Source organism: Dryobates pubescens, chromosome 26 (genome assembly GCF_014839835.1).
Source record: "Dryobates pubescens isolate bDryPub1 chromosome 26, bDryPub1.pri, whole genome shotgun sequence".
NCBI classification, from domain to species: Eukaryota; Metazoa; Chordata; class Aves; order Piciformes; family Picidae; genus Dryobates; species Dryobates pubescens.
Window position 1 is genome coordinate 3,523,956 of NC_071637.1, and position 18,378 is coordinate 3,542,333.

The window sequence follows — 18,378 nt, forward strand, 5'->3', positions numbered from 1 at the left end:
CTATCACCCAACACCATCTGATCAACTAAACCATGGCTCCAAGTGCCCTTTTTAAACACCTCCAGGGATGGTGACTCCACCACCTCCCTGGGCTGCACATCCCAATGGCCAATCTCTCTCTCTGGGAAGAACTTCCTCTTCACCTCCAGCCTAAACCTCCCTTGGTGCAGCTTGAGACTGTGTCCTCTTGTTCTGCTGCTGGGTGCTTGGGAGAAGAGACCAACCCCCACCTGGCTACAACCTCCCTGCAGGGAGCTGCAGAGAGCAAGAAAGTCTCCCCTGAGCCTCCTCTTCTGCAGGCTAAGCAACCCCAGCTCCCTCAGCCTCTCCTCCCAGGGCTGTGCTCCAGACCCCTCCCCAGCTTTGTTGCCCTTCTCTGGACACCTTCCAGCATCTCAACATCTTTCTTGAATTGAGGAGCTTAGACCTGGACACAGGACTCCAGGTGTGGCCTAAGCAGTGCTGAGCACAGGGGTGAAACGTCTTGGGTGCCTCCAAACCTTTAGTCAGCAAATGGTGACACCATCAACCACTTCAGATTTCAAAAGCCCAAACTGAAAAGGTTGTTTGCAGTTAAGCAGAAGATCTGAGCAGTACTTTTTGCAGCACTTGATCACCTATTTGCTCCTCATCATTGGCTGCAGTTCCTTTGTAGCTTTCTAACCACAAACTCATTTTCTGAATGCTGGATTGTTTGGGTGTTTTTACTATGGGTTTATTTCTTGTGGCACTTGGTGCCATGGTCTAGTCATGAGGTCTGTGGTGACAGGTTGGACTTGATGATCTTTGAGGTCTCTTCCAACCTTGGTGATTCTGTGACTCCATTGGTGATATTTAGCCTTGTAATGACTGAATGAGTCAATGATGCCTTTGAAACAATCCAGAAGGTTGGAGTGAGGCTGGGGTTGGGCTCTTCTCTCAAGTAACCAATGATAGGATGAAAGGATATGAGCTTAAACTGTGCCAGGGGAGGGTTAGGTTGGTGATTAGGAAAAATGACTTTGCTGCAAGAGTGGTCAGCAATGTGCCCAGGTAGCCAAGAAGGCCAACAGCAGCCTGGCCTGGATCAGCAATGGTGTGGCCAGCAGGAGCAGGGCAGGCATTGTTCTCCTGTGCTCAGCGCTGTGAGGCCACACCTCAAGTACGGGGTCCAGTTTTGGGCCCCCCACTCCAAGAAGGACATTGAGGGGCTGGAGCAGGGCCAGAGAAGGGCAGCCAAGCTGGGGAAGGGTCTGGAGAACAGGGCTGGGCAGGAACAGCTAAGGGAACTGGGGGGAGGTTAGTCTGGAGAAGAGGAGGCTGTGGGGAGCTCTCCACAGCTCCAGAGGTAACCAAGTCCAACCCTCCTGCCAAGCAGGTTCACCCAGGGCAGGTCACACAGCCCATCCAGGCAGGTTTTAAAGATCTCTGGAGAAGGAGACTCCACAACCTCTCTGGGCAGCCTGCTCCAGGGCTCCAGCAGCCTACAGTAAGTTCTTCCTCATGTTGAGATGGAATTTCCTGTGACTGAGCTTAGATTCACTGCCCCTCATCCTGTCACTGAGCATCACTGCAAAGAGCCTGGCTCCATCCTTCTGACAGCCACCCTTCAGATATTTGTAGGCATTGATAAGGTCCCTTCTCAGCCTTCTCCTCTCCAGGCTAAACAGTCCCAGGTCTCTCAGCCTTTCCTCAGAAGAGAGGTGCTCCAGTCCCTTCATCATCCTCATAGCTCTCCATTGAACTATCTCCAGCAGTTCCCTGAAACCCAGCCCTTGTCAGGAGAACCTTGCTGAAGCTGCACACCGTGACAGAAAAGCACTGCTGAGATGTGTAACCTTGCTTCTTCCCCACAAACAGGTTTTGACCAACTCTAGGTTTCATGCCAATGGAATTTTCCCTCCCCAGGATGGAAAGCAGGAACCTCTTCCTAAGCCTGTTGCTGTGCTACAGCGTGCTCAGAGCTGCTGACTCTCACATGGTGATCGAAGAGAAGACAGAATGCAACCCATCCAAGAGCAACAAAATGAACCTCTCAGATCTCCCTCCCATCTCCATTGTAGGTCAGTAAAGCCCTGCTGCTAGATCACAGGATCAGAGGATGTTAGGGGTTGGAAGGGACCTTCAAAGATCATGAAGTCCAAGCCCCCTGCCACAGCAGGAGCATAGGATCCAGCACAGGTCACACACAACACATCCAGACAGGGCTTGAAAAGCTCCAGAGAAGGAGACTCCACAACCTCTCTGGGCAGCCTGTTCCAGGGCTCTGTGAGCCTCACAGTGAAGAAGTTCCTCCTCATGGTGAGGTGGAACCTTCTGTGCTGGAGTTTCCATCCATTGCCCCTTGTCCTATCCCAGGTTGCAACTGAGCAGAGCCTGTCCCTGTCCCCTCCCTCTTGACCCCTAGCCCTCAGATATTGATAGACATTGATCAGATCCCTCTCAGCCTTCTCCTCTCCAGACTAAACAGCCCCAGGGCTCTCAGCCTCTCCTCCCCAGGCAGTACTGCAGTCCCTTCAGCATCCTTGCAGCCCTCCCTTGCACTCTCTCCAGCAGATCTCTGTGCCTCCTGCACTGGGGAGCCCAGAACTGGATGCAGAATTTCCCTCTCTGCATCATTTTCTTCTTTACCAGGTTGCCTGGGTTGATGACAGCACTCATACATCCCACCAGTGTCTGGATCTCTGCTTAAGGACATCATCAGAGATGGTCAGACTGCTGCAGAATCTCCCCTGTGGGGTCAGGCTGGGAGAGTTAGGGTTGTTTAACTGCAAGTTCATTAAAGCCTGTGCTGTTCTGCAGCCTCCCAAACTACAATCTTTCATGGTCCTTGTGACCCTAGATGCCTTCAGCCTCACACTTCCAATACCATTTATTTATTCCAACTAAAAGCAGAGATAGAAAATCCCTTCCCTTCAGCTGATTTCTCTACCTGTGTCCCTGCCTTAACCATGCCTCTATCTTGCCACATTGATCAGAGGGCTGGAGCACCTCTGCTACAAAGACAGGCTGGGAGAGCTAGGGGTGTTCAGCCTGGAGAAGAGAAGGCTCCAAGGAGACCTTAGAGCAGCCTTCCAGTACCCAAAGGGGGCTACAGGAGAGCTGGGGAAGGACTTCTGACAAGGGCTTGTAGCATTAGGACAAGGGGCAATGGTTTGGCACTGGAGCTGGGGAAGTTCAGGTTGGGCATTAGGAAGAAGTTCTTTACACGAGGGAGGTGAGATACTGGAACAGGTTGACCAGAGGTACAGTTGAGACCCCATCTCTGGAGACATTGAAGGTCAAACTTGCTGGGGTGCTGATCTAGTTGGAGATGTCCCTGGTGACTGGAGGGGGGTTGGACAAGATGGCCTTTGAGGGTCCCTTCCACCCCAAGGCGTTCTGTGATTCTGTGCTATCATTTGTCATAACAACAGTGCCACAGCCAAAGGCTGGCAGGCTGCCCTTTGCCATCACTGCCACAGAAACCACTCATTCAGAGCAGCTATTCAAGTGTGGTTAAATAACCACAGCCTCCTCCTCTCCTGATACTGCCAGTTTCACAGAATCACAGAATGTGAGGGGCTGGGAGGGACATCCAGAGCTCATCCAGTCCAACCCCCTGCCAGAGCAGGGGCAGGGTCGCCCAGAGCAGCTCACACAGGAACACAGCCAGGCAGGTCTTGAATATCACCAAAGAGGGGGACTGCACAACCCCCCTGGGCAGCCTGCTCCAGGGCTCTGTCACCCTCACAGGGAAAAAATTCTTCCTCCTGTTTGCATGGAACTGCCTCTGCCTCAGCTTCCCCCACTGCCCCTTGTGCTGGCCTTGGGCAGCACCCAGCAGAGCCTGGCTCCAGCCTCTGGGCACTCACCCTGCACAGCTTTATCCCCAGCCATGAGGTCACCCTCAGGCTCCTCCTCTGCAAGCTACAGAGGAAGATGTTCCATTGCATCATCTTTGAGGCTCTGCACTAGACTCTCTCTAGTAGCTTCCTGCCCTTCTTGAACTGAGGAGCCCAGACCTGGACACAATATTCCCGATGTGGTCTCACCAGGGCAGAGCAGAGGGGGAGGAAAACCTCTCTCAACCTACTAACCACAGCCCTTCTAATCCACCCCAGGATGCCATTGGCTTTCCTGGCCACCAGAGCACATTGCTGGCTCATGGTCAACCTCCCATCCACCAGGACCCCCAGGTCCTTTTCCCCTTCACTGCTCTCCAACAGCTCAGTCCCCAACCTGCACTGATGCTGCTATTCACGATTTATCAGTCACAATTTATCACACTGACCCACTGCATTTATTTTCCTACAAGCTAGCAGAAGCAGTTCTTGCCAGCTTGGTTTCAGTGTTTCAGAGAGAGCTTCCTTCCTATCCCAGTGACATTTTCTTCTACCAAGTCCTGTTCCTTCCGGTTGGCCACACAGGGCAGAGATGGAAGCACTCACTGGGGTTACAGCTCAGTGTTTCAACGTTGCTGTAGGCACCCTTCAGTAATAAAAGTCATTTGCAAATAGCTGTTTGCACAGCTGTCCATCAGCCACAGTGCTCCTGGCATCTGAAGGCGATCTGTCTGGCTCCAAATCACCTCTTCAAAGGCCAGCAGAGGGTTGGCTCTCAGCGGCTGGCAAAACAAGCAATGACCTAATTAACATCTGCTGCCCATAGCACTTGCAGGCACAGCTGGACCAGCAGCAGTTAGCTGCTGGCAGCATTTCTCACAAACCTCTGCATTTTCCCAAACTGCCACAGAGGAGAGCTGCAAGGAGCTGCTCGGCTGGGCAGCTGTTGGAAACACGGTGGGCAGAGCATGAGGAATGTGAGAGTAGAGAGCAGCTGGGGAAAACCCAAGTGTTTTACTGAGCCCAGAGCAGCTATGGGAGAGACGATGACAGCACTCTTCTGTCAAAACCCACAGCTCTCTATTTCACAGGCTCACAGGATGTTAGAGGTTGGAAGGGACCTTCAAAGATAATCAAGTCCAGCCCCCCTGCCAGAGCAGGACCATAGGATCCAGCACAGGTCACACAGAAACACATCCAGACAGGGCTACAAAGGCTCCAGAGAAGGAGACTCCACAACCTCTCTGGGCAGCCTGCTCCAGGGCTCTGGGACCCTTACAGTGAAGAAGTTACACCCCATGTTGAGGTGGAACCTCCTGTGCTGGAGTTTATATCCATGGCCCCTTGTCCTATCCCAGGGTGCAACTGAGCAGAGCCTGTCCCTGTCCCCTCCCTCTTGACCCCCAGCCCTCAGATATTGATAGACCTTGACCAGATGCCCTCTCAGCCCTCTCCTCTCCAGACTAACCACCCCCAGGGCTCTCAGCCTCTCCTCCCCAGGCAGTGCTGCAGTCCCTTCAGCATCTTTACAGCCCTCCCTTGGACTCTCTCCAGCAGATCCCTGTCCCTCTTGAACTGGGAAGCTCAAAATTGGACACAGAATTTCCCTCTCACCTGCTCACTTGTAGTGGTTTGAGCCTTAACTGGGAGTTAAGAGCTCAGATGGGGACAAGGCTGAGAATCTCTCCCCTGCTCCCTTCTCCCTCCCAACAGAGAGGGGGGGAAAAAAGGAAAGGGAAGGAGCAAATCCACCAAGCAATAACTTGGAGTCAGCTTGGAAGTAGAGAGGTAGTTTTCTTTAATCAATATATATATCTCTCACAATAACAGGTAAGGTTCACAAGGGCAAGGAACAAGGGTGGATGGGAAGGGGGGAAAAGAAAAAAGCAAGAATACAAACCCAGGCTCTCTCTGAAGAGGCACAGAGGCAGCAGGGAGAAGGATCAGCCGCAACCACGTGGCTGAGGAGCAGGGAGGCAGCTGCAGTAGCTCTCATCCAGGGGAGGCAGGAGCCAAAAGGAGCCTAATGACTGCAATGCCCTGCTTTTTATACCCTAGCTGGGCAGGGAGGGGGGAGTGGAACAGACTCAGTTTCCCAGGGGGAAATCGCCCTGCGGGGAGGGCAAAGCCCCCGCAAGGCCTCCCCCCTGCTTTCAGAACGGGCATCAACCCCCCACACCACTCTGCATCCTTTGCTTCTTTACCAGGTTCCCTGCATTAATTAAAGCACTCATGCATCCCACCAGTGTCTGGACCTCTGTTTAATGACATCATCAAAGATGATCAGAGGGATGGAGCACCTCCCCTGTGCAGACAGGCTGGGAGAGCTGGGGCTCTTCAGCCTGGAGAAGGCTCCGGGGAGACCTTAGAGCAGCCTTCCAGTACCTGAAGGGAGCTACAGGAGAGCTGGGGAGGGACTTCTGACAAGGGCTGGGAGTGAACTAGATCTAATGTTATGTTGTGCTGTTCTCTTTGAAGATTTAACCAAAAAATCCCAGAAAGTCAGCAGGAAAGAGGCAGAGGACAGGAAATCTTCCAAGGTAGGTGGCTGGTGGTGAATTCACATGGTTTATGACTTCAGTCCCTTCCCTCAGTGCCTTTACAGCCATTGCCTGATTTAAGTGACTTGCACACGGCTTGTGGCCCTAAATTCTATGCTATCAGCTGCAAAACAGCAATGGTGGAAAGAGCACTGTGATCTTTTATTGGTTGAAAGCTTTTGTTTGGGTTTAGGGGGTCTTGGTGGGTTTGATTTTGGTTTTTTTCCCAGTCCAGGCACTTTAACTTTGAGCTGGTGCAACCATGGCCAGGCTGGATGGGACCTTGAGCAACCTGGCCCAGTGGGAAGTGTCCCTGCCCATGGCAGAGAGGTTGGAACTGGATGACCTTGAAGGTCCCTTCCAACCCAACCCATTCTATGAATCTCTGAAACACTTCCTAAATGAATAAGACCCAGGCTGAAAGAGGCCTCTCAATGTCATTTAGTTCCCCCTTCAGCTCAAAGAAGGATGCTCTTGCAAACAAACTGCATCCAAGCCTTTTGGCTTCAAAACTCCCAAGGCTCTTAGGGACCACAAGATGTTTTACCTTTAAACTGAAACTCCCTCATTCAGAAAGTGCATGGAGTGTCTGTAGCTGGAGGGCTCCAGAGACCTCCCCCAGACCTCAGGCACATGCTGACCATCCCAAACTTTCTCACTTTTCCAAATCACAGAGAGAGAAGCAGCACCCTAGGCTGGGAGAGCTTTCTCAGCTCACTTACCTGTGTCTGCAGCAAAGGCTTCCCAAGCACAAATCTGATGTGCAAAGGATTACTGAGCTTCCATTCAGCTTGACAAGCAAACCACACAAAGCAGAGCACTGCCAAGCCACCTGCCCTCCCTCCCAGCCTTGGAGCTCAGGAGACAAAGTGGGTACCAGCCCCAGGGATTGGCAGGGGGATTTTGCTCTTCTTGAAAGGTTTGCTGCTCCAAGTGTGTGGTGGGTTGAAATTTCTCCCCCCAACAATAACTTCGCCAGAGCAGCTCAGCTGGAAGCAAATGAAAGCTGTGTTTACAGGCACAAGTGCACTCTGCAGTGGAATGCAAGGAATGTGCACAACATAGCCAGGATTTACAATATTTACAGGGATGTACAATTAACAAACAACACAACCACCACCCCTGGTCAAGAAGACCAGGGAAGCTGTCCCTCTGCCCCACTCCCCCCCCCATCCCAAAGGGAGAAAGGAGCAGAGGAAAACTTGCTGTTAGACTTACCCACAATAATCATAGAATCACAGAATCAATAAGGTGGGAAAAGACTTCAAAGATCATCAAGTCCAACCTGGCACCCAACACCTCCTGACAACCATGGCTCCATGGCTCCAAGTGCCACATCCAATCCCCTCTTGAGCACCTCCAGGGATGGTGACTCCACCACCTCCCTGGGCAGCACATCCCAATGGCTAACAACTCTCTCTGGGAAGCACTTTCTCCTCACCTCCAGCCTAAACTTCCCCTGGCACTGCTGGAGACTGTGTCCTCTTGTTTTGGTGCTGGCTGCCTGGGAGAAGAGACCAACCCCCACCTGGCTGCAACCTCCTTTCAGGTAGCTGTAGAGAGCAAGAAGGTCTCCCCTGAGCCTCCTCTTCTGCAGGCTAAGCAACCCCAGCTCCCTCAGCCTCTCCTCCCAGGGCTGTGCTCCAGACCCCTCCCCAGCCTTGTTGCCCTTCTCTGGACACCTTCCAGCAGCTCAACCTCTTTCCTAACCTGAGGAGCCCAGAACTGGACACAGGACTCAAGGTTTGGCCTCAGCAGTGCTGAGCACAGGGCACAATGACTTCCCTGCTCCTGCTGGCCACACTGTTGCTGCTGCAGGCCAGGATGCCCTTGGCCTTCTTGGCCCCCTGGGCACACTGCTGGCTCCTGTTCAGCTGCTGTCAGCCAGTAGTCCCAGGTTTGAGGTTTACCAGTCTGAGTGGCAGGCTGGTCCCAACCAAGGCAGCATTTCCCATGATCCAGTCCCACCACATATCTCCATTGCCCTTAATCTCAGGGTCCCACTGCTGGCATCATCCCGGGCCAAGCGCTCTGACAGTTCCCTTCCCTCTCACCTCTCCTTTACTCTGACCCAGCCTCCTTTCACACCTGGATGAATTTTCATGCTTTTCTCTCCTAGAGAAATGCTCAGCTGAGGACACCTCCAAAACCAAGGCCCACCCCAGCTGCTGACTGTGTGCCTAACTTCAAAACCTGCAAACCACACTTGAATTCATGTTGCAACTACTGTGCCTTGTGCAAGTGCCGGATTTTCCAGACCATCTGTCAGTGTCTGATGTTAAACCCAAAGTGCTAAGCCGAGCTGGGAGCACAATAAGGGCTTCTGTCTTTCATTAGCTTCTCAAGTGTCTATTTCAAACTGCTCCATGCATATTTGCAACCACTTTAGAGAGCTTTGAAGCTGGCAGCTTGGATTTTGCCCCTCTTCGGATTAAATGGAGGAGGCTTTCTTCTGGCAGGGTCAAGGCTATCCCAGAGGAGTTTTCCAGGGAGCACACAACCATGGAGACTGACATTGGACAAGGGTTCTTAATGACAGTGATCTGTGCTTTTAAGAGGAATTCTGGGGCCCTGTGGGTTTGGGGGTTTCTGGTTTGTCTGGGGGTTGAGTTTGGGTCTTTTTGAATGGTCCTATGGTTAATTAAGCACATTGGCCAGCACCACAAAGCCCTCGTGCATGGCACACAAACAGCCACACCAACCCAAGACTGGGTCATCCTGGGAAGGACCAAAGCCTGGGTCTGCCTACCAGGACAACACAGCAGCAGCCTCCAGCACAGCCAAAAGATGATGCTTTGAATGGTTCAGGGTGAAATCCCTTTTCACACAGCATTCCAAAAGCAGGATGAGAATTTACACAGGTTGTTCTGCCTGAAAAGACAGATCCATGTGGCCAAGAAGGCCATTTTGGAATCATCCCCAGCTGAACACCATCCAGCTCCAGGGCATTGAGTCATTCCTCCAGGAACCAGCATTTCCAAGATGGATGTTTGAGCCCTGGATGTGTCTGTGCCTCAGGACTTGAATAGCAGAATTTCCTTCCCCAGCTATATCCATAGGAACAGAGTCCTCTGTCCTTCTGCTGCTGTCAAAGGCACAGTGCATATGGAGCCCAAAAGCAGGAGCACACATCCAGGACTTTGAGGAGGAAAGGAAAGATCAGCAAAAAATGGAATGTGTATTCCAGATGCACATCTTGAAGGAAACCATTAGAAGCAATAAACCTCTTTCTTTGCCCCTTCTACTATGGACACCTTCCAGCACCTACCCCAAGGGTGAATTCTGGTGACCATCTCCAGCTGCTGCACACAACACTGACCACAGGACAAAAATTACAACACTGAGGGCTGTGTCAACCCTTAGAGGCTCAGAAACAGCTCTGAAGGTATGGCTGAAGCCTAAGGCAGCAGCAAACAGGTATCTAGAAGTCATCTTTGTCTTGTTCCTGAAGCTCTTTGCTGTGATCTTGCCGTAGCCAAGGTGGCACAGGAGGAAGCCTCTTCTTGGTTTAAGTACAGGAGAGAAGTGGTAGGTCCCAGGAGAGCAAGGAGGAAACAAACCCAGAAGCTGTCCCCAACACTGATGATTCTTCACTTGCCAGACTTCATCTGTTCTGTATCTACAATGGTCCTCTCCCCACCTCCTCTATGCTCTTTTTTGTTCACTGAGGCTTTGCTGGTGTGAGGATTTTCCCTGTGTCCCACTGCTATTGCCTGGCACCACAGGAGCCATTCCCACTCTCAGGGCTAAAACCCTCTTCCATGGTCACTCCAGCTGTCTGCCAGTGTCCCTGCCAAGGCTGTCACAATCAGATGCTGTTTTTCTAACCTTCAGTTCTCTGATGGCTCTGTCCAGGCCTAATGTGGAGGGTTGCATTTTAAAGGCATGGCCTAAAATTACCACACCTAATTGAGAGGAAATGTCTTTGCTGGTCTATTTCTAAGCACAGCTGAGGGCTACAAAACTGTTCAAGGCAGGCCAAGATGATGCAGCTGACACTCTAAAGGGGATAAAGGCTTTCTTCTTCTAATAAGCAGTCCACAGCCTCTCAAAAGAGAGGTCAAATGCTGACAGAAACATTTGTTCATCTTAAAGATGCATATCTGGACGACAGAGGGTGATCTCAGAGGAAGCCCAACTGATAACAGGAGGTCATTGTGCTGCTTATCTGTTATAAAATACACCAGCTGTCTCAGATGAAACCTTTTAAATGCACCTATGTCTGTCTTTGATACCCTGGCTCAGGAAGCTGAAAGCCATTCAGTTGTGATAAGAAGCGGATGAGAAGGAGGAATGAAAAATGACAATGGGCTTAGCAAACACAGTTTGGACCCAGCTGGTACCAGGGAAAAGGCAACATGGAGAGCCCTGCACTGGAAATAGTACTTTAAGTGTGGCTTTACCAGTGCTGAGCAGGGGGCAAGGATCACCTCCTTGACCTGCTGGCAGTATTCCTCCTAATGCAGCCCAGGACACCATTTGCCTTCTTTGCCACAAAGGCTGCTGACTCCTGTTCAACTTGGTCTTCACCAGGACTCCCAGGTCCTGTAGAATAGAATAGAATAGAATAGAATAGAATAGAATAGAATAGAATAGAATAGAATAGAATAGAATAGAATAGAATAGAATAGAATAGAATAGAATAGAATAGAATAGAATAGAATAGAAAAATTGAATTGAATTGGAATTGAATTGAATTGAATTGAATTGAATTGAATTGAATTGAATTGACCAGGTTGGAAAGGACATTTGAGATCATCAAGTCCAACCTAGCACCCAACACCATCTAATCAACTAAACCATGGATGGCACCAAGTGCCTCATCCAGGCTCTTCCTAAACACCTCCAGGGATGGGGACTCCACCACCTCCCTGGGCAGCACATCCCAATGGCCAATCTCTCTTTCTGGGAAGGATTTCTTCCTCACCTCCAGCCTAAACTTCCCCTGGTGCAGCTTGAGACTGTGTCCTCTTGTTCTGTTGGTGGTTGCCTGGGAGAAGAGACCAACCTCCTCCTGACTACAACCTCCCTTCAGGTAGTTGTAGAGAGCAAAGCTGCTTTCCAGCACACATTCACCTGTGGGGTTGCTCCTTCCAAGGTGCAGGACTCTCATGCTCCTCCTGCTTGAACTGCATCAGGTTTCTGTCAGACTGCCAAGGTCCCTCTGGATGCCAGCACGATCCTCTCCCTGGTGTGTCCTCCACTCCTTCCAGTTTTGTACCACCTGCAGATGTGCTGAGGGTACACTCTGCCCCATCATGCAGATCATGAATGAAGATGGTGAAGAGTTAGATGGTAGGCATGGGAACCAGGGTGAGGTGATAGGCATGGGAGCCAGGGTGAGATGATAGGCATGGGAGCCAGGGTGAGGTGATAGGCATGGGAGCCAGGGTGAGGTGATAGGCATGGGAGCCAGGGTGAGATGGTAGGTATGGGAGCCAGGGTGAGGTGATAGGCATGGGAGCCAGGGTGAGATGGTAGGCATGGGAGCCAGGGTGAGGTGGTAGGTATGGGAACCAGGGTGAGGTGATAGGCATGGGAGCCAGGGTGAGATGGTAGGCATGGGAACCAGGGTGAGGTGATAGGCATGGGAGCCAGGGTGAGATGGTAGGCATGGGAGCCAGGGTGAGATGATGGTAGGCATGGGAGCCAGGGTGAGATGGTAGGCATGGGAGCCAGGGTGAGATGATGGTAGGCATGGGAGCCAGGGTGAGGTGGTAGACATGGGAACCAGGGTGAGATGGCAGCCCTGGGAGCCAACCAGCAAAGCAAATCCTGGGGCCATGTATGCACTGAAGGAAAAGGAAAGCTCCTGGCCTGTGGGAAGGAGGGGGTTTGGTTTTCTACACCTGTGCACAGATTTTTGAAGCAAGCTTTTCTCTGTAGTGCAGGCTGACAAATGTGACTCATTAAGGAGCTCCTCTGGTTTGGTTTGGTTTGGTTTGGTTCTTGGCAACTGCAATTGATAAGAGAGAGTATCTCTGAAAAGAATACACCCCAAGGGCTCTGTCACCAGCTGGAGTGACCTCTCTGGGCAAGGATCACGAGCGTGAGGCACGGTAGGCTACACAAATCAGCAAAACATTTGCACCTAGCATTGGCTTCCTGCGTTTAGTCGGAGCAGATAGTTACACCGAGGAGCTGCTTGTGTGAGAGCTCCCCCAGGGACCTCTCTGAGAGGGCAGCAGCAGAGGGCGGGTGAAACAAACACACGGCAAGGACAGAGTCGCTTCAGTTCCACTCATCGCCTACCAAAGTGTCTCCACCGACAGCCTACTGCAGTTCAAGCGTAGAGACAGAGCCAGCAATGCTCCATGACAGAACCAGTTTGCTCCTAGAGACTGATGGCAATTTTATCCTAACTGCAAGCTTGGTAGGATTAAGCACAAATAAATCACTATGAGCTTTTCCAAATACTGCCTGGCTAGTGTGAATTGAAAAGAAAACCCTGTGCTTCCCTCATCCAAAGTCATGACTATAATGCTTATTGTCACACCCAAAGCCTGTAACATCCAGGTTTACCCCGATGGAGAAAACAAAGGGCAGAATAAACATCGTAATGGCTGTCCCAAACCAGCTCCAAACACCTCACAGCTTTCCAGGCTACTTACTGAAACCGTCTGGGAAAGCCCAGAAGGAAAACAAACCTCATTGTTCTTACAGCAAAGATGCTTCTCAGAGTGCTGTGGGATGTGCTCTTGGTGAGCCTCCATCCCTGAGATCACTCAGGATGAGTGCAGACATTCACTGCCATGCAGAGTGCTGGGGATGTGCTCTTGGTGAGCCTCCATCCCTGAGATCACTCAGGATGAGTGCAGACATTCACTGCCATGCAGAGTGCTGGGGATGTGTTCTTGGTCAGTCTGCAGCCCTGAGATCACTCAGGATGAGTGCAGACATTCACTGCCATGCAGAGTGCTGGGGATGTGCTGTTGGTGAGCCTCCATCCCTGAGATCACTCAGGATGAGTGCAGACATTCACTGCCATGCAGAGTGCTGGGGATGTGCTGTTGGTGAGCCTGCAGCCCTGAGATCACTCAGGATGAGTGCAGACATTCACTGCCATGCAGAGTGCTGGGGATGTGTTCTTGGTCAGTCTGCAGCCCTGAGATCACTCAGGATGAGTGCAGACATTCACTGCCATGCAGAGTGCTGGGGATGTGTTCTTGGTCAGTCTGCAGCCCTGAGATCACTCAGGATGAGTGCAGACATTCACTGCCATGCAGAGTGCTGGGGATGTGCTGTTGGTGAGCCTGCAGCCCTGAGATCACTCAGGATGAGTGCAGACATTCACTGCCATGCAGAGTGCTGGGGATGTGCTGTTGGTGAGCCTCCATCCCTGAGATCACTCAGGATGAGTGCAGACATTCACTGCCATGCAGAGTGCTGTGGGATGTGCTCTTGGTGAGTCTGCAGCCCTGAGATCACTCAGGATGAGTGCAGACATTCACTGCCATGCAGAGTGCTGTGGGATGTGCTCTTGGTGAGCCTCCAGCCCTGAGATCACTCAGGATGAGTGCAGACATTCACTGCCATACAGAGTGCTGGGGATGTGCTCTTGGTGAGCCTCCATCCCTGAGATCACTCAGGATGAGTGCAGACATTCACTGCCATGTAGAGTGCTGGGGATGTGCTGTTGGTGAGCCTGCAGCCCTGAGATCACTCAGGATGAGTGCAGACATTCACTGCCATGCAGAGTGCTGTGGGATGTGCTGTTGGTGAGCCTCCATCCCTGAGATCACTCAGGATGAGTGCAGACATTCACTGTCATGCAGAGTGCTGGGGATGTGCTGTTGGTGAGCCTCCATCCCTGAGATCACTCAGGATGAGTGCAGACATTCACTGCCATGCAGAGTGCTGTGGGATGTGCTGTTGGTGAGCCTGCAGCCCTGAGATCACTCAGGATGAGTGCAGACATTCACTGCCATGTAGAGTGCTGGGGATGTGCTGTTGGTGAGCCTGCAGCCCTGAGATCACTCAGGATGAGTGCAGACATTCACTGCCATGCAGAGTGCTGTGGGATGTGCTGTTGGTGAGCCTGCAGCCCTGAGATCACTCAGGATGAGTGCAGACATTCACTGCCATACAGAGTGCTGTGGGATGTGCTCTTGGTGAGCCTGCAGCCCTGAGATCACTCAGGATGAGTGCAGACATTCACTGCCATGCAGAGTGCTGGGGATGTGCTGTTGGTGAGCCTGCAGCCCTGAGATCACTCAGGATGAGTGCAGACATTCACTGCCATGCAGAGTGCTGGGGATGTGCTGTTGGTGAGCCTGCAGCCCTGAGATCACTCAGGATGAGTGCAGACATTCACTGCCATGCAGAGTGCTGTGGGATGTGCTGTTGGTGAGTCTGCAGCCCTGAGATCACTCAGGATGAGTGCAGACATTCACTGCCATGCAGAGTGCTGTGGGATGTGCTGTTGGTGAGCCTGCAGCCCTGAGATCACTCAGGATGAGTGCAGACATTCACTGCCATGCAAAGCCAATGCAGAAAAGCATTGAGTCACAACACTCTTCATCAAAGCAGTTTGAATTGAATAGAGACCATTCCAAGGGCAGCAGTGACTCCACAAACACTCTAAGCAGACCAGTTTCTCCTGTGCTCACACCCAGCACTCTGCTTAACTCCAAGGCAGGTCTCTGAGTCACAGAATCAGGGCTGAACAAGAGAACAATTAAAAAGTGGCTCCCCTAACAAAAGCATCAGAACTTCACCTTTGGGTTTTTCCTTTCTACTTCTGAGCTCAGAAACCATTGCCCCTCTGGGCAGCCTTCTCCACACAGCCATCTCCAGCACACAGAAGGCAATGCATGTCCTGGCCTCCTACATTTACCTCACTGCAAGGTCCCAATTGCCACCAGAGTGCCTGGAACAGATTGGTCACAGACACTTCATCTTCAGGCCTGAAAGTGCACAGCCACCAGCCGCTCATTCCCAAACACAATCCCACGCTGGCTGAAGAGTCAAAGAGCAATGATTCCTTCCTGTGTCAAATCACACAGCCACAGAAACATTCAGGCTGGAAAAGAGCCTCAGGATCACCAAGTCCAAGCACTGAGCCTACTCTACAAGGGTCACCCCTAAACCATAGCCCCAAGCACCACATCCAAACCACCTTTAAACACCTCCAGGGTTGGGGACTCCACCACCTCCCTGGGCAGCCTGTGCCAGTGCCTGACCACTCCTGATGGGAAATATTTTTTCCTAATGTCCCCAGTCACAGCTTGAGGCCATTCCCTCTTGTTCCATCCCTAATTACCTGTGAGAAGAGCCCAGCACCAGCTTCTCCACAACCTCCTTTCAGGCAGCTGCAGACAGCAATGAGGTCTCCCCTCAGCCTCCTCTGTTTCACACTAACCATCCCCAGCTCCTTCAGTTGCTCTTCACCAGATTTCTTCTCCAGGCCCTTCACAGCTTCCTTGCCCTCCCCTGCCCTGGCTCCAGCACCTCCACATCTCTCTTGGATTGAGGTGCCCAAGACTGAACTCAGCACTCAAGGTGTGGCCTCCCCAGAGCTGAGTACAAGTGCAAACCATCTCAACCTTGCCCAGCTGTAGGGCTGAGACAAAGTCTTAAGGCACTTGTGGTGGGCACCCAAACAAAAGCAGAGTGAGGTCTCCCAGTCTGCTAAAGGCTACAGTTAGCAGGTCACAATGTGGTTGTCTGTAGGCATCTGGAGGGCATCACAGGTGGGCTCAGACATGAGCAGTGCTGAATCTTGGCCCCTCCATGAGTGACTTCTTCCTCTCTGTACCATGCCCACTAGGAGCTGTTTCAGCTCTCGTTCTGCCAGGGCCCACACTCCACCAGGGATTACTCAATGCATCATCAAGCTCCCATCAGTGCAGGTACAGCACTGAGGCTGAGGGAGCTGGGGGTGTTCAGCCTGGAGGAGGCTCTGGGGAGACCTAATAGCAGCCTGCCAGTGCCTGAAGGGAGCTACAAGAAGGCTGCAGAAAGACTGTTTGCAACGGCCTGCAGGGACAGGACCAGGGGCAATGGCTTCAAACTAGAGCAGAGCAGATTGAGATTGGCTGTGAGGAACAAGTTCTGCACCATGAGGGTGGTGGAACACTGGAACAGGTTGCCCAGGGAGGTGGTTGTGGGATTCTATCCCTGGAGATATTCAAGGTGAGGTTCAACAAGGCCCTGGGCAGCCTGATCTAGCTGAGGTTGTCCCTGGTGACTGCAGGGGGCTTGGACTGGATGAGCTTTGGAGATGCCTTCCAGCCTGGACCATTCTATGAGTCTGTGAGAGCAGGGGAATGCACATGAGGGACTGGCCATGCATCTCACCACTCTCAGTGGAGGTCCTGAGATGTTCTGCTCATCTCTTACATCCTTTAACCATGCTCCTCGTTTCTTCAGATCCAACAACAGGATCCTGAAGTTGGCAGAAGCTTGCAGCCCTGTTGTTGATTAGCTATCTCCAGTGCATCAAAACACAGTGAGAGAAGTTTTATACCTAGGGAGGATCTGGTGGAATATTCTTTCCCTTCCTCAGCAAATTAGCCTGACCTAGAGACAAAGACACCCAAATGTCATCCTGGCATGCTGGGCTGGTTTAGGTTTTCCTGGTCAACCCAGGTGTTTTCTGCTTCTGACACAGTTACCCTTCAAGGAGCTAAGAAGAGTCCAGCACAAAGCTACTGCAGGCAGTAGAACATCTCCCTGTGAGGACAGGCTGAGGGAGCTGAGGGCTCTTTAGCCTGGAGCAGAGGAGCCTGAGGGGTGCCCTCATTCCTGGTGATAAAGATGTGCAGGGCAGCGTGGGAAGGACTGAGCCAGGTTCTAGCCAAAGATGTCCAACGATAGGACAAGGGGCAGTGGGTGCAAGATGCAGCAGAGGAGGTTCCATGGGAACAGAAGGAGAAACTTTTTCACTCTGAGGGTTACAGAGCCCTGGAGCAGGCTGCCCAGAGAGGTTGTGGAGTCTCCTCTGGAGACATTCAAAACCCACCTGCATGTGTTCCTGTGTGACCAGCTCTGGCAGGGGGGTTGGACTCAATAATCTCCAGGGGTCACTTCCAACCCCTAACATCCTGTGAGATGAAAATTTGCTGTGTCCCTGCCCCCCCCCCCCAGAAACTGCCTTTCACCAAACAAGCAGCTCAGCAGCACTGCTGCAAGTGCCCAGTGCCAACCTTACAGACATCAGGAACGCCTATGCCAGGCTGGCAGATGTGATGTGTGACCTAGAGGAGACTGTCCCCATCTGGAGCAGCAGCACCAGGCCAGGCACACACTAGGCTGTCTGAGAGAGCAATGCCTCACTCTCCCAAGTGTCCTCCTTAGATATATGAGGGAGGCAATAAAATTAGTTCATTGGCAGAGTCCTCAGATGATTTGCAGATGGCCAACATATGGCTGAGTCCCTCTCCCAGAAAGAGAAGGAGGCTCTAAGCATCTCTGCAAGAGTTCTCACATGCAGACTTCTCTCTGTCCAGGAAATCTTTGGGGATGAAATCCTGCCCTGAAATATGGGAGCCCTAAAATGGCTGTGACAGTGTCACAGCACAACTCACATCTGGCATCCATTTAATACATATAAAGGCAGGAAAAGGCAAAAATACACCCTCCCCCAGTGACCTGCCTCAGGCCCCTTTGAATCACTGCAAGTCTTCTGGGGATTTTAATGAACACCTTCATCTCTCTCTGGAGAGTTTAGCCAATAATGGTGTTCTTGGGGTACCTTGGCTATTTTGGGCAGACTCTTTAGCTGGAATTGTCATTTGTGGCCTTCCCTTCCCTGTGCACAGCTGCCCCAGATGTAGGCATGGCAAAAACTGTAACAGTGAGAAGCAGGAATCAGACCAGGAGAGCAGCCAGGCTCCCTCTGCTTTCTGTTCCAGAATAAACAAGCCTGGTTTGTGTTCTGTCACAGAGTTGAATAATTGAAGGCAGCACAGAATTGAAAGGCAGCAATTCCCAGGAACTTCCCAGAGAACAGAGTTAGGCAGGAGTGGCCAGGTTGGGTCAATGGGGTGAGGCCAACCGTGTGACATTCAACAAGGCCAAGTGCTGAGTTCTGC

The 18,378-nt window shown here is 51.8% G+C and overlaps 1 protein-coding gene across 1 annotated transcript; it reads left to right on the forward strand.

Annotated features, from left to right (window-relative positions):
• Window positions 1-1,848: 1,848 nt before the first annotated feature.
• ASIP (agouti signaling protein) lies at window positions 1,849-8,764 on the forward strand. The gene is made up of 3 exons (XM_009904545.2): window positions 1,849-2,042; window positions 6,282-6,343; window positions 8,463-8,764. The coding sequence occupies exons 1-3, from the start codon at window positions 1,862-1,864 to the stop codon at window positions 8,637-8,639; spliced, it is 420 nt and encodes a 139-aa protein (XP_009902847.2). The 5' UTR covers window positions 1,849-1,861; the 3' UTR covers window positions 8,640-8,764.
• Window positions 8,765-18,378: the final 9,614 nt, after the last annotated feature.